The sequence below is a fragment of the Leptosomus discolor genome, chromosome 16 (assembly GCF_034619465.1).
Source record: "Leptosomus discolor isolate bLepDis1 chromosome 16, bLepDis1.hap2, whole genome shotgun sequence".
NCBI lineage: Eukaryota > Metazoa > Chordata > Aves > Leptosomiformes > Leptosomidae > Leptosomus > Leptosomus discolor.
Window position 1 is genome coordinate 10,916,492 of NC_141406.1, and position 21,043 is coordinate 10,937,534.

The following is a 21,043-nucleotide window of genomic DNA, read 5'->3' on the forward strand; positions in this document are numbered from 1 at the left end:
ACATACTTTTCAGACTGCCTTTCTTTTTGTAATTTATGGAAGGTTTCTAAATGAATGCTCGAAGCTTCCCCATTGTGTCTTCAGATAACCCTGTAAATTACTGTAAGATACCGTGTGCTAGATTATACATTTAATTAAAGAAAATAACTGGCCTACATTTGTGGTAAAGTACTGTGTGGGTGTGTGCATGTGTACAACTGTTGTGTATTCTATTTTATATAAATAAATCATTTGATATTTTGTAGAGTGCAGTATGTTTCATGAACCTGCTGGGTCAGCTGCTCGCCTGCGGGGCAGCCAGCCCTCCCTCGCTACAGGGTCCGACCCCCACGGCAAGGTGCAGGCCCAGGGAGCCCCGACTGAGCTGGCCAAGGAAGCAGCCGTGCTCGCTCCCTTTCTGCAGGCCTCAAGTGACAGAAACCAGATCAGGACAAGTCCCTGTGATAGGGATAATGGGAATAAATACAAAATACTTGGTAGTGAACAGGGAAAGCTACCACTGTATGACATCAGAAAGACCAAAATATTTGCCAAACCGCCCTGTGCCTTTCTTCACTACGAATTCCATGTGGAAGGCAGAGGGTGGTGCAGTTCCCTTAGCCTAGGAAAGGACAAACCTGACCTGAATACAAGTGACAGAGCCCCCTCGTTTTTCAGAGCTGCCACCAGCTGCTGAAGTTCACTGTAGAATAAAGCTCATCTAAGCGCAAGATTCCAGGAGCTTTCCGTCAGCAAAAACCAGTTAGAAAGTGACTCTGGCACATGTCCCATCCAGTGCCCAAAGCCCAGTCTGGAGGAACGTATGCAAACACATCCAACACGAGCAAACGAGCAATGATTGCAGCAACAACTTTATTGAAATCTCACAAAGGAAACGAACAAGGTTCACAACAAGCGAGTTTTAAGATAAACAAACCCAAACCAGCACTAGTCCAAGTTCTTCCATAAGTACTAGTCTGCACCTGGTAATGCAAAAATCTGGAATCAGTTGCCACCAGCACAATTGCTATTTGCTGTGCAAATTAAGCTACTCCTGCTGAACAGCTACCAAGGAAAATCGCAGCAGTACAACACAAACTGAGGCCTAAGAGCTTCCCATGACTTGGAAATGCACAACCAAAAAAAGCCCCAAAACCACCAACAGTAAAACTATGCTTTGATGGAAATTATTTCTCTCATTTAACAAGCATGCAGTTAGACAATGTCAACCAAGAAACTCAGTTCGTTTCAGTTATACACTTGCAGTTGTATAAGCCAACGACTTGCGCTACGCAGAAAAGATGAAGTCACGAGACTAAGAAAAAGCACGTCCCTGGGACAGGCTGCGGGGAGTCCCGCGGCCCCGTGACGGCATTCAAGCTTAGTCAAAGCCATCACTTTGGGGGCAGAGAAGGCCATAGCCTTAGATAACGAAGGTGTTCCTACAGCTGTGATACCATCCAGGAAGAGTTTGGCCGGCCTCCCGACACTCGTTCCTGAAACTCTGGTATATCAGACTCCCCTGCTCAGCTCTGCCGGTCTGAAAAAGCCCCACTGCACTTCCCTCTGCTCCCAGGGAGACACAAGTGAGCTCACGGCTGTGTACAGTGGGTCTGCAAAGCACTTCCAAGTCTCCTCCACAGGTTTTGCAGCACTATGCCATCTTAAAACAAAGCCTCAATACCCAAGAATGTCCGATAGCCTCTCTAAGATATGAAATCATTTGGGAGACAGAATTTTGCCCTCAATTTAACAGCCAAGAAAAACAATGAAGCAACAATTGCATTTTGAAAGTGAAAAGTGTGATGTGCAAGCTGGAGAAGCTTGGCTTGTAGTCTGCATAACTCTATAGCTTGTAGGCCAAATATAATTCTGTGTAAGTCTTCCCCAAAACATAGATAAAAATGAGAACAACTGACAATCTTTTGTGAAGAACCCCAGAAACACTTTAGTAAGTAAGTAGTAAAAAATAATGTAAAATTCTCTAGTTTTTCCAGCAAGCAGAGACCTATTCAAAATGCAGATCTGTTACCTCAAGCTTCTTCCTGTGACAATGAAAATAAGGTTCCACACTGCACAGAGTCATCGTCACATGCACATGTCTTAAGAAAAAGAAACAAAACCAAACAAGAAACCACCCACAAACCCAGACAATTCGGTATTTCCTAGGAAAGGATCTACCCTATTTTTTTAGCTGGTAACAACTTCAAAGATAGTAAAGTCTGTCCGAAAGCAACTGGTTTGGTTCTCTGTGAATACTCTGACCAACAAGGAAGGCCAGCTTATGAGCATACTGACAAGGAGCTGGTACTCTGATAACACCCTGCAGAAGGAAAAAGAAAAAAAAAAAACACAATTATTTCCCAGTCATTTAATAGGCACGTACTGCAACAGAGAGCCCTGGAATTCCAAAGTCTGGACACATGTAAAATTGATATTCCTCGTAGTCTATGCCCATTTGTGAAAACAACATTACAGGTACTGAACATACTAAAAAAACGTGCTTTATAGAAGAACAGATGCAAAAAACTTTCCAACACCGTTCCCCCTTCCTCACTCCAAAAAAGCCTCTCACGCAGGTTTACATTGGATGATGGATCCCACAGCATCAAGGTGGGACGCGGGCAAGTCATGTGAAATATTTAGGATTCCTAAAGTGACAAAACTAAAGCACACCCCGGGCAGGAGCTGCCTGTGCTGATCTTGGCATGCCACAGAAGAAGCCTCAGGGAAATGGAAGAACATGGTTCCATCTCCACACAAAGGAGTATTTTTGCAGGTAAGAAATAATTGCTACAGTTTTGCTTTTCACATAGAATTTGGGAATACTACTCAAAACAAGCATTTTCTAGTGAGAATAAAGATAACCTTCTCTAGGCTGAGGGAGATCACGTAATTATACAAAGTCTAGTTCTCAAATCACCACTCCAGGTCAGGAGGCAGACTTGCAGGCTTTTTGGATTTGCACAAGTCTTTCAAGGATACATTTTTCTACCGTATTGTGGGTGGTTCCTGCGGAGAGATGTGCAAGCATAGAAGAAAATATTATCACTTCCCAGCAGAAATACTTACCGGCCAGTTATAATACATGTGGCAAAGTTTGTAGGTTAAACGTTGCATGTGATCTGGTTTCAGTTTGCTCGTGTCATAAATTACGTTATAATGAGTGGGTGCAACACAACCATCTCTCACTGTCTGACTCACAATGAAGAAATCATACCTGTAAGAAAGCAATACAAAACAAATCAAACATCTGATACAGAAAGGGCTGCTTTTCTAAGAAAAATGCAATTTCCCATGAGTTTTCCTTCTTTTCTTCGAGTCACTTTATGCATATTGAGTAAACCCCAAAAGTATGATTATGCTTTGGTCACAAAATAATCAGTTTCCTCTCTTTCTGAAAGGTCAGGATGTAAATAACCTTTTCATATGGAACAGGTCTTCAGACCATGAAGGTCTTAACCATTCAACATACACAGCTTTCCTCCCAATAACCACTCTGCACAAGTACTTCGCCCACGCTCCTCATTTCCCCTGGGACACCGAGCCACGCTTGGACGTCTGTCACCTGTCACCACGCTTGAAACACCTGCAGCAAGCTGGTAAAACACAAACGCAAAGGGAAGACTCCCCAGGGGAGCTGCACGCTGCCACAGACGACTGCAGGGCTTCCTACACGCTCCAGCGTCCCTCGACCAAAGTCCAACCCTCCATCACGCACCCAACAAGCTTGGTGTTTCCCACAGCCCTGACCCGAGCGTGGCAGGGTGGGACTGGCAAACCCGTTCCATTCTGCCCGCGAGCGCGCGAAGGCCGCGAGATCGGTGTGCGTGTGCTACCTACGCGCACAACAGCCCAACTCCGAGGTGTCTTCCAGCAACTTCTCAACAATCCCAGAACCTTCTCAACAATTCCAGCACCTACTCAAACGCACCCTTACAACGTAACGAAATTCAGGTGCAATGGCAAAACTACAGCCAGACAGGATTTAAATTCAGTGAAGGACAGTTGGGCAATCACTCATTTGGTAGTGATCCTTAAAAAATAAATATAAAAAACCCCAAAACACCAAGGAGCGAAACCCACACACTTAAAGCATCTGCAATACGCTGATGTAAGCACATACTGCATGTTGGAAACCACAAAATATTGCATAATGAATTCATAAAATTTAAGCTTGTCCATTTCTTTCATCTACACATTCATGGTTTCCTTTGAAAAGCACCAAAGTGTGGAAAGTATTCTTCTCCTTGACCCCACCGTCAAGAGTGCAGCAGACAGCTCCTGTATTATCGGGGTGCCAGCCCACAGAAGAGCTGTCACTTCCGCATCAACTCACCACTCTGGTCTGGTAACCGCCACATCCACAACAGTACCAGGGGGCGGGTTTGTAAGGGCTCCACCACTCTGGGCAAAGAACCTGGTGTTCACGCGTTTCTTCACCACTATCACAGAAAGTCTCGGACTAAAAGAAAAAAAAAAACACGAAACAAAACTATCCTGAAATACTGCACTGAGAATATTTCAGGAGTAGATTCTCTACAGCTTCAAATTAAAAGCAAGTTCAGAGCTCTCCAGGGCATTCATTTCACACATAATCCTTCACTAATGCCTTCATTTAGATTAAGTAGGATGTTGTTCATAACTTTAGATTTTTAGTTTCAGATGCAACTTTGATACTATTTCTCACCATCCCAGCTTACATTAACTTCATAGGGAGACAGAAAACAGAACAAAAAGGGATCTTCTATCTCTCTACCTCATCTTTTCATAGAAAACACTGTGTTATAACAGTATTTTTGCTAAAGTGACCTCAAATCATGTAAACCATCATCATAAAAACAGTTGTTTGAGCTCAAGTAAAAACAGATAAGGATGAAATGATGACATGATCTTCTTCTGTAACCACTTTTTGGATCCCAGTGTGTATTTCTCTTGCAGTATAAAAAAGGGGGCTGGTGGAAACAGACTTACTTGTAGTCTCTGCCAACGCTCTTCATGCAATCCAGAAATTGAGGCACTTCATAATCAACCAAAGTACTTAGCTGTCCATCTCCTACACCATCACGATACACAACAATACGAGAGGGCAAACACTTATTCCACTTGAACCAGTCTCTTAAAGCAGCTTAAAAAAATACAAAAAGAGTAAAAGCTGTCAGCTATAATAAACCAAAAATGGATTTTTATTATTGGAAGAACAGCACTAAGTTTGAAATGGAAGGTCCTCAACCTTTCAGCACCCTGAAACAGGTCGGCATCGTGATACACAAATGGCCCTGCAAAAAGAATTCTGGCATTCCTGCGCACCGCCACAAAAAGAACGAACCCAGGGATATTATCCACTCCGCTGGCCTCTCACAGCAAGGAGCGGTCATCCCTTCCATCCATCTCCTTGAAAGCATTCCTTGAAATGCATTGGCAAGTAGTATTTAATTATCGTTAAGAAGTGTGGGAATCCATGACAGAAGGTACACAAAATGCTATCAATTTTCTGCAATATTTACAACTGTATTTTTAATCTGGTTTTATGGAAGTGCAAGCAGGTAACGCCTCCCCTCAAGGTGGCCGAGGAGGTGCGTTTACAGGAAGCCAAACTGTCACTTCTTAGACCTGACTGGAAAAGCGCAGAAAGCCTCCCCTTACTTTGCAAGCAGCCTTTGAGCCCATCCACGAGTTCTTGTCCACGACCTTGAACAACACAGCGCGAGAACCACCTGGGAAAAACAAAAGAAAAGATGCCCTTCAAAGGGTTTCCCAGGCTTCCTTCAGCAAAGTTATTTATGAAGTAGCTATGACCACTTAGTCTTTAAGGCTAGTGTGGGTCAAGGCAGCCAAACAGCAGTCAAACAGCAGTCAGGGTGCTACGGGACCATTTCCCTCGCAAGTCAACTCAAAAGGCAGAAGCGCCTGTCACCCTGATGCCCTCTATTCATCCCAGCCCTTTCCCCACCATTGCCCCCTCGTGCAAGCACTGTGGAAGAGGACAAGGCTATTCCTTAAGGGATGCAGTGGAAAAAAAACCAATTCACAATAGATAGATCTTATTAACAGTGCACAGTAAATCACTTGGCACATCTTCACGATGGCCCGCCACGTTCCAGCTATTTTCAGTGAAGGGAAAGATACAGATTCTTTTTTGTATTTTTCTTTTCCATTGGCATTCAAATCTTACCGTGTCATTGTTTGATTCATGCTAGCAACAAATCCTGCAATTGACTGCTTTCCAGACAAAGTGTCGTGGTAACAATCGATTCCCACAATCATTACCTGTTTCAGCTTAAAAGGAACCGATACAGAACACTGATTAGCACAGAGACACGCCAAAGCACCCATCACCTCCATCCTAGAGCGTAACAAGGTCATGACATAAGCTGTATGGTTTCAGGATGCTTAAGGAAACCAGGGGCACTGAATTCTTCAATTAAATGTCTCCTTATGACATATTTAACTCCATGTCTCTTCTCACAGACACAAAACAAACTACACCAATACTACTCAATTTTCTTTTTTGGGGGGGAAAAGGCTCATTTTTTAAATAAGGCTTAACACGGAAAACAGTTACTTCTTAAAAAAATAAAACTACTTACCGGGATCTCAACATTCCAAAGTTCTCCACCCATTTTACAGTTCATTTGTAAGGCAATTTTTGTTGCTATGGCTGCAGCAGTCTGAGGCTTGCTTAAAGTGCGAGCAAGCACACACTGACTTGGGATGGGACAGTCTGTACATAAGTATTTCTTGATAGCATCATATTTATCTTTTCGGGCACTAGACAAAACACAAACTACCTTTAAAGGAAAAAAAATGTTTTTAAGATGCTGCATTCTCAGACTTAGGTAACAGTTGTAGTTCTTTAGGAAAAGTTTCCAACACTCAAGAGAAATATTCAAGCATTCACAGTGAAAGAAACTCCTGGAAAGTTTCCGTGTCTATACTTCAGAGCCAAGTATAAAGGCTCTTTTCCAGAAGGATACTCATAGTTAGTCTGAGGTTTGACTAGGACTATGAGTAGGCATGTAGTAGATGCTCAGGAGCCAAGAGTTTTATTTCTAAGAATCAATCCCAATAGTCTTAAACGCCAATTACAGAGATTAACATGATTTGAAATTATGAATTCAAATACATACTATGTTTGTGTCAGGGGTAACACATTGCTGTAAAGCCCTCAAATAAGCTTCTGTTCTATCCTCTACTTCAATCCTGAAAAGGAAGAGAAAAAAGGCTTACAGGAAAAAAAAACCAAATGACAACTAACAGCTACTCAACCTTCAGTGAAGACATCAACGCTCATTACGCATCAGTACTGTATGAAGTGCCACATTTATAGATATCAATAAACGTCCAATATTCACACATTTTGAAGATTAAGAAGCATCATCCCCGACTTTGGCTTCCAAGAGCAATGAAATTCGAAGTTAAAAGCAAGCACAGGTACTCAAAAGAAGATACTGGCCATAAGAACAAATTAGAATACATCCTAAGTCAGCAAGAGAACAGACATTCCTTCTTGTATTAACCATAGCTCCACCTGAGAAGGTTTTGCTCAAGGGCTGTACGTCTAAAACCGTTCGGTTTCTGCACGCTTTAACCCCCGGTGAAAGCTCTCACACCAATAAAAGCACGAGTCTGAAAGTCAGTCACTAGAGAACACTGAACAGTTTGCATACTGAAAGCAACCTGGTTTATTAAAAATCTCAGAGAAGTCAGCAGCGTGACACACTATGCTATCTCCTCATTTAACAGCCTAAGCGTGCCAACAGATAGATCTGAAGTAGTACAACATGGTTTTTCCATCGGCTTTCCAACGACTCTTACAGGGTTGGGTCGTTCATGCGGATTCCCATGGATGGCGTGACTTTAGACAGACTTTGAAGCAACGTATTGGCAGCATCATAGTTGTGACGTGGGTATATTAATAACCACTTGTCCAGAGGCTTTGCACAGGTTAAAGGAGCTCCCCTAGTTTCCCTTGACCAATCAGCAAACTGAGGATTGTAGTCAAACTGTAAATAAGAGATGGAGAAAAAGAAAAATCAAGGCCCTACCAACAAGCTACACCACAGCTACTTCCTGATGCACCTCAAGAACCGACTGTAACACTTCTGCCTAGAACAAACGACTGGATTTTTATCTGTTCTTTTACTGCTATGGTTGCTACTGTAAAATAAGCTTAAACCAGCCTTCTCAAGAAATCCTACACTCTTCAGATGTTTCATTCATAGTTACGTAAAGATACTTAGGATTTTCAGCCCACATAAGTTGCTAATATTTGCTGCATGATTTTGTGCTACAAAGACTCGGCTGTTTACATATTGGCTTATTTTTCTCCCATATTTCTTTTTAATAACGTAACTGCTTGAGAAAAAGAAGTATTAAAGAAGATATCAGATCTTTTCAATAAGGACAAAAAAGCTTTACCAAACACACAGATAAACAGACCAAGATACTGTAAAATGCCCTCTTCCATTTGGCATCCATTCCAAATAGACAAAAGATCTCTACTACAGAGCAAATATATAATATTTTATGGCAATCTACAACTTAGATTTAAATCTAAGTTATTCATACTGAAGAGTCACCCCACCTTTGAATGAACAGATACTACACATGTTCTATCTGCTGAACTGAAATAATTAGTGGCTTTTCATTTGACAGCCTTAGTATTGTAATAAATAGAAACTTGTCAGAAACATCTCCAGTCTCCAAGCTTGTGTCTCTGAAATTACCCTGTTTAGACAGAGGGACTGTTTTGCAAGAAGACACTACCGTAATGCAAGCCAGAAAAAAAAAAAAAACAAACAACTTTAGGGGTTTCTAAACAGAACTTGTAAACAATCTATGAAGTTTGAGAGTCTCCTGCTCGGACAAAGGCTGGCATATAACATTTTCACTCATAATCCTTCATTTATAAACCAACAAGGTGTATTTCCTTCCTTAAGAATTTGCCTCACCAGTGAGAGATCCAGAAGATTTTAGAAGCAGTTTTATTTACCGTACGTCCTGACTGAAGGATCTTTTCTCCTTGAACAACTCTTCCCGTGAAGGATAATAAATCGGAATCAAAGCTTAAACCCCAGTTGCTGAGTTCCTTCTGAACGCCATCATCTCTGTTTAAAAACAAGATTTAAATTAAAATATAAAGAAATTTGTTCTTGCTGAGGCTTTTCTTTTTTTAAACCAGCACAATTCCTAAAGTTTTGTTGCAAGAAAGAAGTTTATCCTACAAATTTTCCACAACAAAGGACAGAAGATAGGAAGGCAGCATACTCTCGGATGTAGTCAACAAGTCTTCCAATCTCACGTTGCCTCTGCACAGGTGGCAGTCGTGTATGAACAGCCAAGTCTTTCATCACTTTGAAATCATTACGCATCTTCTCAGTTAATCCTGTTAACAGCAAAATCTTTTTCTGAGCACAAGTTAGACTAAGGGCTAAGAAAAGTCAACTTACAAGTCATGCAGATTAACTACGCCTGTATTGCGGGCTTGTCAAGTGGTGTCTGCAGTAATCCAGCTTTTCAGTTGCTCCCCGTACACACACTCACAGAAAAAAACTATTCTGGATTTTTGCATTTGAGGGAACCCCACAAGACATGCAGCTCTTTTAATTTCAAAAGCAAAACAAAACAGCTGAGATGGAGAGATACTGCTAGTGCAAAGCAAGTATCTCAGGGGAAAAGACATATTTATGGATCTTACAAAGTTATCCATTTATAGTAATTTTCTCCAACTGAAGTTTTACTACCAAAAGGACACTACAAGTTATCAGTGAGCCAATGTAGAAGACCACATGTAAAGACTATGCAGCATCAGAACAACTGCAACTTTTCAGACTCATTTAAATAGTTAACCTTTTCACTACAAAACTTGCTTCTAAAAATCACATTGATATAAACAAAACATTTCTACTTAACTGGGCAAGAGGCTGCTGTCAGAATACCAGTTTCAGTAGGCACTAGGGTTTGACAGATGCTTTGCTATGAAAAAAAGCTACAGTACCTGTTAGGAAGCACAGCTCTGGAATGAGAGCCACAGGCCCTGGCACGATGCTGCCACTCTTCTTCCTAGCCTGACTGATCAAGACAGGCTGCCTCAAATCAGTGATTTCTTGGTTATATTGCTGTATCAGAAATATATACCGTATGTTAGTTTATTCATAACACTCTGTTTTCTTAATAATAATGCTCAATATAGAAAATGAGTATTTTTCCTAAAATAAACAAAACCAAAACAAAAGCCACCAGCAACTTTTCTCAATCAGCTCATCTGACTTGTGAGGAACCGGTTTTGTCAGAAAAGGCCAAACAGGAAAGCACTATTCTCTCTATTGGTGCCATCAAATCACTGACTTGTAAGAGCCAACACAAACAGTGCTTCTGCCTTGCTTGAGGCAGCATCACCCAGAGTATCGGACTCAAGATTAGGACGCTCAGTCCAGTTCAGTAAAGGACAAGGTTCCCGCCCTAGAGAGCAATTTAATTCAAGACGTCACAAGAATCCAAGAAGATTCCAAGGGAAGTTTCTGAAATTCAACCCTCCCACAATCTTTCCTTGCATCTGGCAAGAGTTGGTCTCTCTAGTACTCACTAATTTAGTCTAGAAAAAGAAAAAACAAACCAAAAAAAGGCAATACAAGCTGACAGTCAACAATCGTACTTCATAGTTTTTCAAGAACTGTTTCTTAAAGAGAACCACACCTCAGAAACCATGCAAAGGATAGCATTTAAAACCAAAAAAGTGAGATCACAGCAAAGGCAAAAAAGGCAGAGAAAATTTATCATTTATAAACTCCACCCTGAATTACAATGGATAATAAAAATTTTGCTTGTAGTTCATGAAGTCTCATCCTGTTTTACAGTTGAAAGTGATGTGCAGAAAGACTTCACAATTACAGTGGCAGACCTCAATGGCAGAGAAGGTTCAGCTATCAAAGATATACATAAACTTTGTTTCAGAGCCAAAAGCATCAGAGTAATTTCTCTTAAGACGACTGTCCATAGATTCCACCTCCAGCAAATTATCGGCAAACCTGCTGAGGGTGCACTCTGCCCCATCACCCAGATCGTTAAGAGAGACACTGAACAGGACAGGACCCAGTACTCACCCCAGGCGAACACCACTCGTTACTGGACTCCAACTACACCTCAGGCCACCCATCACCCCTCTCTGGGCCTGGCTGTGCAGCCAGCTTTTGATCCGCTTCCCTGCCTGCTCATCTGGCCCACACTTCAGAGCTTCTCCACAAGCTTCTCACAGGAGACAGTGTCAAAAGCCTTGCTGAAGGCCAGGCAGACAATACCCACTGCTCTCCCCTCATCTCCCAAGCTAGTCATTTCACCGGAGAAGTTTCTCAAGCTGGCCAAGCATGACTTGCCCTCAGTGAAGCCGTGCTGACTACTCCTGATGACTGACTTGCCGTTCATGTGCCTGGAAACGGTTTCCAGGATTAGCTGCTCCATCAGCTTCCCAGGAAACCACCTGAGGCTGCCTGGCCTGTAGCTCCCTATCTCATCCGCCTTCACTTTCTTCAAGAGTGACACTGGATTTCCTCCCGTCCTCAGGCACCACAGTTCCAAGGTTAGTGGCAGTGGCCTCACCATGACACGAGCCAGCTGCCTCAGTTACCTGTAGATGCAGCCCATCAGGGCCCATGGACTCCAGTATGGCTAATCTGCTTCAGCACACCCTGACCTGGCTCTCTTCCACCAACGGTCTGCCCTCCTTGCTCCAGACTGCTCCCTGGTCTCTGGGGCCTGGGAATCCTGAATGGCAGTCTTGCTAGTCCCAACTGAGGCGAAGGCAGCGTTCAGCACCTCAGCTCTTTCCACACCCTGGGTCACCAGGGGCCCTGCCGCATTCACAGCGGCAGGTGAAATTTTCCCTCGTTTTCCTTTTGTCACTTATGTACTTACAGAAGCCCTTCCTGTTGCCCTTCACATTCCTGGCCAGATGCAGTTCCACCTGGGCTTTGGCATTCCTAACCTCATTCATGCATGTCTCTCTTCCTCCCACATTACCTGCCTCTACTTCCACCTTCTGTAGGCTTCCTTTTTGAGTTTTCCCAGGAGCTCCTTCTTCATCCACGCAGGCCTCCTGGCACTTCTGCCTGACCAACTACTCATTGGGATGGACTATTCATGCCCAGTCATGCTGCACAGGGTACTTACTGCTCTCAGATAATATAGTAGCCATTAAAAATAAAATTTTATTACAGAAAATTATGAATTCCAAATCCACGCCTTGTAAGTAAACCTCGAACAATGCTCTAACATTTCAAGTTAAAGCCCCCCACACACACACTGACAGTTAAGTTTCCATACCATTTTGTAGTAGTCCACATAGCTGATCTCAGAACCATCTGCTTTTCTAAAGGTACACCGTGGATTGGCATCCCAGTCGATGTCATCGACTCTGTATGTTCTGTTATTGTACCTAAACAAACAATTTAATAATTTATTTTTTTTTTAAATCTTAACTGAAACAGAAAAGAAACAGAACTACGGGATGAAAAAGTTCATGACAATACTCATGGGAGTTGAAAGTTTTGCTCCTATCAGCAGCAGTAACTTCAAGTTTTCAATTCAAACAAGCTCTCAATTCTACTAAAAGCTAAACTGTTATAAAACCGAACAAAACCAGAACCAATCCAGTCTGTACTTTCTGCTTTTGTAAATGCTGTCACCTCGATTAGTTTGCTAGCTTGACAATGATACAATTTTCACGTTTTCTGATGCTTCATTATACACTTCAGGGCATGGAACATCCAAAAAAAATAAGGAGATCTCTAAGTCAAGAGTCCAAAGAGACTTACTTTGTAAGAACAATTACACCTATCAGCTCTTTAGCACAGGCATCTTTAAATCTTTGCTCTCCAACCTGATGATACAGACTGTACATAAAATCCAACACTGTTTCATTGCGAAGAACCTTATGGCTCACATCTGTACATAACATAATGCCTTCCTCATACCGGAGGATAGAGCTTACGAAGCCCGGCCAAATCATCAACCTGTCAAAAGAGAACACACAGAACCTTAACATGCTTTAACGAATCTCTATTCTCACCCCTTGACTTATTTCTGCCCACTTTCCCAGACACTAGAAAGCACTCAAGACTCAAAGAAACCGTTCTCCAAATACAAGCAAGCTCCTGAAAGCTAACAAAATGAAAAAGATTTTACATGCAGGTTGGTATCTTTAGTCAACTTAAGATAAAAGATTAATTGAATGATGTAGCAATGTAACGGAAGCAAAAGAAAGGATGGCTCAAAACCCAAGAAATCCATTTCATGTTATTAGTCTTAAATACCTTAAATACGAAGTGTACGAGTATTCAAGACACCTTAAAGGGAAAAAGGCCAGCAGCTTATCTAGTAGAACACCAGCCACTTTCTTCCATCAAGCACATTACGTAGGCCAGGTTAATGGCGAGGAGTACACCACAGCCGCAGGATGGGGCCCCAGTCAAACTCAAGCTTACTAACTTGTACAACAGCCCTCGGGCCAGCCAGAAGCATCAGTCCCATTGTACAGGATCGTGGCAGGGAACGGGGACAAGACATGGCAGCTAGCAACAGGCCAGCTCCAGAACTACCCATCCAGCAGGGTATGGCCAGGGGTGAATTTACACAGCAGACTAAACGGCCTTCAGAATGAAGCTCCTGAGCTTTAGAACTGAAGCATTCAGAGATCTCAGCCTTACACATATTTAAGCAAGGTTTCTGACACTGGAGTAAAATGCAAGAGTAGAACACGCACTGGTAACAACTAAAAGAGATCTTACACACAGAAGAAATTAAGTTAGGAGAATAAGGTCTCACGCTTCCCAGGAATATCAGTTTTTAAGTCCATGGTTTTATTTCAAGATAAGCCACCGGAGCGTTATCAAAATATCCTTTCTCCCTGCACCCTTCCTAAACCCGAGTATCCTTTTGGCCAAACCTGTGATTCGGGATGATGATTGGGTCATCGGGGTTGTAGTAATTACGTCCAATCTGCTGCAAATTCAACATCTTCAAAAGCCTACAAGTTAAAATATGGATGTCATTTACCATTATTATTCCGTTTATCAAACCATGCACGGTACCATCCCTCCACACAACCTTTCTGGTCATCTGACTAGATAAAGCGCTCGTGAATGGGAACTTTTCATTAAACTCCATTTAGAAAGGCCATGGACACTTAGGAACGACAATCAGTTCGGAGCGAGTTAGCAATCCACCCAACCCTTCACTAACCAGCTGAAGGCAGCAGTCCAAACAAGCTACACTCCAGATGAACCAGGCAGCCCAGGGATCAAGGTGAGGTGGAAAGACTACAGCAAAATAAGTCATTTGCCAGTTCAAAGCCCTGCACTACTACATGCTTTAAGAGGCAAATCCAGGGACACCAAAGGAGGGCAGAGGCAGGACTAACTGCCTACAACAGTCAGCACTCGCTGTCAGTCTGCTTGCTCAGGGAAAAGGCACAAACTCATTTCACGTCAACATGTGCCAGAAACACACATATCGCTGCACGTGAAAACGCTGCCAGATGTGGCTGGCCACAGAGCAATGGTGGCTACAAAGGCTTAAAAATGGACATTTGTAGTATTGATTTGTAGTCCGTTCTTCGGAAAGTAAAAACTTAAGTCAGGTATTTTTAGAATGACTTCTTATAAAGACATAACGTGGAGAGCAAACCTTCTGAAAATGATGTTGTAAAATTGCAGACATGTAGGTGAATTAGGTGGCAACTCGTTAGTCAACGTGATCGTTATCTTGACATCCTCTCCATTTCGAGTCCTACTAAACACTTCAGTAACCTGCGAAAGTGAAGTTCAGTTAATAAAACTAGAGGCAGAGAGGGTCATATCTGGACTTTGCTCCATTAATATCAAATTGGATTTGTACATTAAGATTCTAAGTAATAATTCAAGACTTAGCTGAAACAGGAATTGGAATTCCCACTACAACTATAAACTACAACCAAAAATGCTTCATTCATCTGGGTGAAGGTGACTAATGGAATAGAATGGAGGCTCTCCCCAAAGCGTCTGAATTCAAGATGACGACAGGGAGATTACTTACCAGTTACCATTGCAGGAAAGACTCAACTTGAGGTAATAAACTTAGTATACTGGCAATTAATATAGATTTAATTACCGATTCAGGTAATGGGAGGCAAAAAGACAAACGTTAAAACACATACTGAACACATAATCTCCCTCTTCCTTTGCCAGGCTCGACTTCACCTCGGCCTCCTCTGTCCCCCTCTTAACACCACTGGTTACAACCCGTCCCTTCAGCGAGGCAATGAGTGGCAGGCATTACGTTACCATCCGTACGCCGCGTTTTCCCTCACCTGCCCCTTTCTTCTCAGACTTTTCTTCTGCTCTGGCATTTTTTCCCTCCTTGTGAAACACACAGAGGTGCCATCAACTTTGCTGATGGGCTCAGCTTTGGTCCTTTGTGAAGCTGGCTGGAAATGGCTGTGCAGAGCCCCGGGCAGCCCTGACCTCTTCCCCCAGGGGCCACCCCAGACACCCCCACCCCAGCTACCAAAAGTTTACCACACACACCCAATATATCCACCCTTTCAATTACATTCGATGTTCAAATACAGAAACTATGACACGACAGAAGCAGAAAGAAAACCAAAGGAAAACACTGCCTGTACTATCCACTTCTGTACAGAGGATTATTCTAGCCTGCAGAACCTAAGCATTAGAACCAGAAGTTTATTACCAAGTTTCTCTACACAAGTAAATTAGCTTCTACTAATATATTCAATGCAACTAAATGTTGCTCAGGGGACATCAGTTCTGTAACTTCACCAGATGAGCAAGAAACAAGAAGCATCCTAAAATGCAAGTCAAAATAAAAAAATAAAACAGCATTCTCGTATCACACCTTATTCCTTAGTCTTCTTGGCAAGAATAATAGCGATCCATCAAATGCATGTGCCTGTCCAATCAGCTCTTCGTGCTGAAAGAGCAAAGCAGATCGAAGACGGCGTGCTTCCATCTCAGGATTATAGCCAACGTGGTACTGATATAAAGACCACTGGGGTCGAGACGTCAAACGAAAGTAATTTGTAGTTAATTTTACCGTAACACCTGAAGAACCTAAAATGAAAGGCAAATATCTTAGCAGCTACAAAATTTTACCAGTTTATAGTAATTCAACACGCTTGAGAAATTTTTAAAAACTAAGGCGTTCAGACAAAGCTTAGAGGTCAGGTGTGTTCTGCGACCGTTTGGCTCAGTGAGCTAGAGGAAATGCCCCCATAGGCATAGTGCTGGCATAGACACTCACCCGCTTAGCAGAGCTTTCCATCATTCCTTCAGTTGTCAGGAAAACTCTCAGCCCAAATGAGGTAAGCATTTACATCAGGGACCTGTCTCCCAAAGGATCAGTACAAGGTACTAGAGGTATCAGGAGCACCTTGTAGCTTGGTCCAGCACACAATGATGATTTTATTTGGCTTTCTAGAGCATACTAAAAGCAGAAACAAAGCAAAACTACTCATTTCAACTTGCTTATTTGTCTACAGTCTAAGCTGAACATACCAGTTTTTGATTCTTGAACATGTTCTATGGCTTGCCGTGTATTTACCCCGAGGTCATGGAAATCTTTACGACGTCCACCCCTATCTCCTAAAGACAATTGCTGAAGTTCTTCAGAAATCTGTAATCCTATTGTTTCAAAATTTGAGGAAGAATTACAATCAAGTCTTATGTACAAAGAACAATCAAATACAACTCCATTTTGAAAGTCATATACTTATAAAATTAAGAGAAATCATGAAATTTTAGGTTTCAGCTTTTGCTATGTAGTAAATCAACCTTAAAACAGCATTCAAGTAACACGTATTAACTTCCTAAGACTTGCAGACGGTTAACTAGTAAGCAAACAGAATGGCTCACTAGCCAGATGAAAAAAAAAAAAAAAGATATAAACCCTCCAAATCAATAATCTCTTCTGCAAATACAGGGAAGAAAGATCTTTCATTTCAGCTCCAGCTGGCACCGAAATAATTAAATACACCGCGATGTGAAACACGTAAGAAAGTTTAATTTCCTGATTTCGATTCAAGAAAAATAATGTCCTAGCAAAATGAAATTTGCTTTTGGTATTCATGCAGTTAATTGTGCTTCTAATTTATCTTTTGAAGTATTTTGATAGAGGAGAGAGTACAGATGGAGTAGAGCAAACTCAAGGTAGTTTTCAAAATTCCTGGTTCATTTATACTGCCCCTCAGAATGACAATACTATCATCACATGGTATGTACAGCAGACTTTTCCAATTCTTAGTAATAAATCCAATTTGGAAATGAAAAATTAGAAAGACAGTCTAAAGAATGCCTTAATTGCTTTCTCTTTGAAACACTTGCTCTTGTGGGCAATGAACTTTTCCACCCTTTCTGACCTTTTGGCCTTCTCTCGTCCTGGCCTTGTGGAACACTCGGAGGGCCCCTTTGTCGTCCACGGCCACCAAGCGCTGCTGCTGCTGCTGGAGGAACACATGGCTGCTGAGGCTGCTGAGGGCCAAGTGGCTGGCTAGGCAAAGCCTGTTGAGCCTGCAATAGTTGGGAACAATTTATCCTACTGCAACTGAATAAACAGCAGACTTCCAAGAGTACGGCAAAACAAAGACATTAAGTATAGAATACTCAAATATCCAAGTGCAACAGTTACATTAAGTTTAAATCTTTTTTCCTATATTAAGTAGCAGAGTTATTATGCTGCACTTCAAACTCCAAACTAACGGGGTTCAGGAAATTCTTTTTCTAAGTTCATATTCATTTAACTACTAGTAAATGCAAATTTTCTCTTTCCAAGCTCTGACCAAAACTCCTGGACTTCTCAGTTTTAACAACTCCTCTGAGACTTCAAGTAGCTAACTACATATTTTATAAAAACAACTTTTGTAATTGCAGTGTCCAGTGAATAATACTTCTTTATAAGCACACAAAAATTTTCTTAACAAAAATTAGTTAATATAACTATACACCAGACATAATATAGGCATACACACGTATCATCTAACATATATACCTGATAGCAAAATAGGAAGTTGATGAGTTACACTTCAAAGCCTAGCTGTGCTCATTAAAAAGAGAGCCAACTTACAGCTGCAGCTCCTACAGCAGGAATAGCGGTCTCCTGTGCTGGTCGCCTTCCTCTTGCTCTGGCTCTTGCTCTTCCTGTCATCTTGTAAGACAAACCACCTGCAGCATTAGTAGTCAGTCTTCTCCTTCTCCCACCCTTGTTCCAAGAAATATTATGAACTGAACAGAGCTACTGTGTTTACTTTTCTTTAATTTCAACTGGTTCAGTAAAATATACCCTCCTCTGAAAAACTCACTGCTCTTGGACCTCCCCAGTAACACAGCCACAACAGGGAGTTCCGGGAAGTTAGAGCTTCTCATAGTCAAGTTTGAACAGGCTGGCACAGCCCACCACAATTTCTAAAGCTATGAAGAAAGTCAACTCAATGGGAAGGCATGGCAGGGCCTGCAACCTCAGCCAAGCAGAAACTAAGCACCTGCTGATGTCACTTTCAAGCTACACTCGGGGCTTCCCCCAAAGCACCCGCCAGCCCTTACCGCCCGGGCAGGGCCCCGATAGAGCAAACCGACTCCAGACACCCGTCCCTCCCCTCCCCCCAACAGCAGCCCTTCCTTCCCGCGTGGCCTCGGCCCTAACTTCTCTGCCAGCCTCGAGCACTTTGCAGGGCCAAAACGCGTGCCCACAGGCGCTCCCCCCCCCCCCCCCCCCCCCCCGGCCCCCGCCAGCCCTCCCGCCTCCTCAGCGTCACCTCACCTTGCCCCGCGGCCGCAAAAGGGACTCTGCTCCCACCGCAGCGACACGCACCAGGCCGCCCTCTTCACGACACCACAGGCGCGCGCTCCCGCTCCCGCTCTCGCAGCCGACGGTGCCCGCAGGCCGCTGCCCCGGGCACAACAGCGGCCGCGCCGCCCGCCTCGCACGACCCGACCACCCCCCCCATTCACCGCCCCTAAGGAGGCCCACCGTGCCACGCGCAGGCGCACACCGCCGCGGCGGCACGCGCCGGCGGTGCAAGGCGGGAACGTACGCTCTCCCCCTATTGGCTCCTGAGGCCCGAGCGCTGCCGAAGAGGCCCGAAGGGCGCAGCCGGCCGCGGCGGACGGAGCCGAAGGAGGCCGAAGCGCAGCTCCTGTTCCCCCCTTCCCGCCCGCCCGGCGGCCAGCACGGCTGGGCGCTTCGCTCTCCGGGCCGGGCAGAAAGCCGGCGCTGGGCGCTTCGCCGGTAACGCTGCCGCGATCTTCTCCGCATGGCGGCGTTCGGGGGGTCTCCCTCGGCCACCCCGGCAGCCTGTGGCGGGGGATCTCGGTGCCCCCGGCAGGAGCGGGCCCATCGGGCACCGCCGCCCCCGCCGCTTCCCGCAGGCGTTCGTGAACGCCGGTGGCAACGTCGGGCTCCCGAGTCATGTTTGTCACCTTGGGGAGCGGAGAGGTTCCCGCTAAAAGTTACTTCCTCCCCATCCCGCTTCTGCCTTGAAAAGGAAGGTAACCGGAAGGTGGAGCAATAAAACAAGAAATAAAACTTAAGTTGTGGCAGTGAAGGGCTGCGTTTCTCAGCAGCGTTTCCAACGGTGCCACTTAAACTTCTTGTTCTTTTCCGGAGAGGTGCAGAACAGCCCCAAGTCGCGGGCACGGGGCCCGACGTGCACAGCGCGGTGCCTGTCGGCAGGAGGGACTGGGCACCACCCGGTCAGGCAGCAGCAGCTGGAAACCCAGGAGCAGCCCTCCTGCCGGGGAGATGTGTGCTGCAGCGGGCTGGCAACCAAGTAGAAGGGGGGAAAAGCGCCTTTTTTTTTTTTTTTTTTTCTAACTACCAAGGCTGATTCAGTTGCTGTGATTCTGACAGAAAATCACAGCTTGTATTTTAGATACTTCACAACAGAACTAGCGAATCTTGTGACCTGGAAGTAAGCTGCCTTAAGTGGGAATTAACTCTCTAAGGACACTTTTCCACGCTTCTGTGGAAAGACGGGATTCTAGACAGCACCAAGGCTTGAGTGCCTATTAGTGCTGTTTTTTAAGTGTGCCTTTGCTCAAAGATTAGGTGGCTGTAATTCATCTGGAGACACTGACTTCGAGGGACGAGAGATAACATAATCTAGTTGAAAACTTACCTTTATAAAAGACCAGTCTGATCTCATGAGGTCATTTACAATTTTCAGGTACCTGTAGTGAACAGAGGACAAGCTTCCTTTTCTTTGTTCTCTGTTACTCCAGGTAGAAATGAGTGACATTGTTAACTTTCTTTCTTAACATAAATACTACAATTATCTGTGTGTGATTTAGATTGTCAGCTTGTCCCTAAAGCCAGTTTTGTTGGGCTTATGGATGTCAGCGTAGCAACCCACTTGGGAAGCCAGATTCTGTTTTACAAGTTAAAAAGAAGAGCTGTCGAACTATGCAAGTGTGGGTATTGCTCCTTAAAGATAGCTGAAGTACTTTGAGCATGTGATTTTTATTATTCACATAATTATCTGGATAAATATTTAACAGACTTGATACATACATGTAGATGGGGCATGTTCAGTGCTTTTTAGAGCACTGATTACTGCTTGCCATGGGCTGTTCACCCACAGTGGCAACTTTTATTGCTCTGTAGCCTGCAGAAATCTTCACTGGGTCAGAGGGTTAAAGCTGCAGAAACACAATATGCAGATTTTCTTGGCTCAGCAATATTTAAAGAATATAAAGATGTTGTCGAAGTAATTTATATTATGTAAATCATGAGAAAGCAGAATGTGTGTGTTGGAAATAGTTATGTTTAGTCATTTAAAATATCTGCCGTACTTAATGTTTATTTTTTTATGCCAAATTCCTTACATTTCAGTGCAGAACTTAATTATCTTTAGATGGGAGTTGTTAAAAGTACTTACTTAGGCTGGCTACCTACAGCAATTCCTTATAAAGTGAAAATAAACATCAACAATAAGCACCCTCATTTTTATACGTGAGTTGTCAGACAGTTAATTAGTACTTAATGAAAGATAGGTTCCAATTTAGTTTTCACAGTCTTT

At 43.4% G+C, this 21,043-nt stretch overlaps 1 protein-coding gene across 3 annotated transcripts; it reads right to left on the reverse strand.

Moving 5' to 3' along the window:
* Positions 1 to 2,185: 2,185 nt before the first annotated feature.
* Positions 2,186 to 18,174, reverse strand: PIWIL1 (piwi like RNA-mediated gene silencing 1). 3 transcript variants are annotated; one of them, XM_086474214.1, is made up of 20 exons: positions 18,094 to 18,174; positions 17,419 to 17,540; positions 16,530 to 16,666; positions 15,871 to 16,085; positions 14,662 to 14,783; positions 13,922 to 14,002; positions 12,792 to 12,989; positions 12,301 to 12,412; positions 9,980 to 10,100; positions 9,250 to 9,367; positions 8,975 to 9,089; positions 7,798 to 7,985; positions 7,110 to 7,182; positions 6,570 to 6,770; positions 6,155 to 6,258; positions 5,626 to 5,696; positions 4,954 to 5,107; positions 4,319 to 4,444; positions 3,052 to 3,199; positions 2,186 to 2,302 (listed from the first exon to the last, which is right to left on the reverse strand). In XM_086474214.1, the coding sequence occupies exons 1-20, from the start codon at positions 18,172 to 18,174 to the stop codon at positions 2,186 to 2,188; spliced, it is 2,604 nt and encodes an 867-aa protein (XP_086330340.1). The 3 variants fall into 3 exon arrangements, with proteins under 3 accessions (XP_086330340.1, XP_086330341.1, XP_086330339.1); XM_086474215.1 differs by having other exon boundaries at positions 16,530 to 16,661; positions 17,414 to 17,540; XM_086474213.1 differs by having other exon boundaries at positions 16,530 to 16,655; positions 17,390 to 17,540.
* Between the last annotated feature and the right edge of the window lie 2,869 nt (positions 18,175 to 21,043).

Excerpts from the sequence above, each read along its gene's own strand:
- PIWIL1 (XM_086474213.1), bottom strand. The coding sequence starts at position 18,174 with ATGACAGGAAGAGCAAGAGCCAGAGCAAGAGGAAGGCGACCAGCACAG. Across the intron at positions 12,990-13,921 it reads ATCATCATCCCGAATCACAG|GTTGATGATTTGGCCGGGCT; the intron begins GTTTGGCCAAAA and ends CTCTTTTGACAG. Across the intron at positions 6,259-6,569 it reads TTTGGAATGTTGAGATCCCG|CTGAAACAGGTAATGATTGT; the intron begins GTAAGTAGTTTT and ends GTTCCTTTTAAG.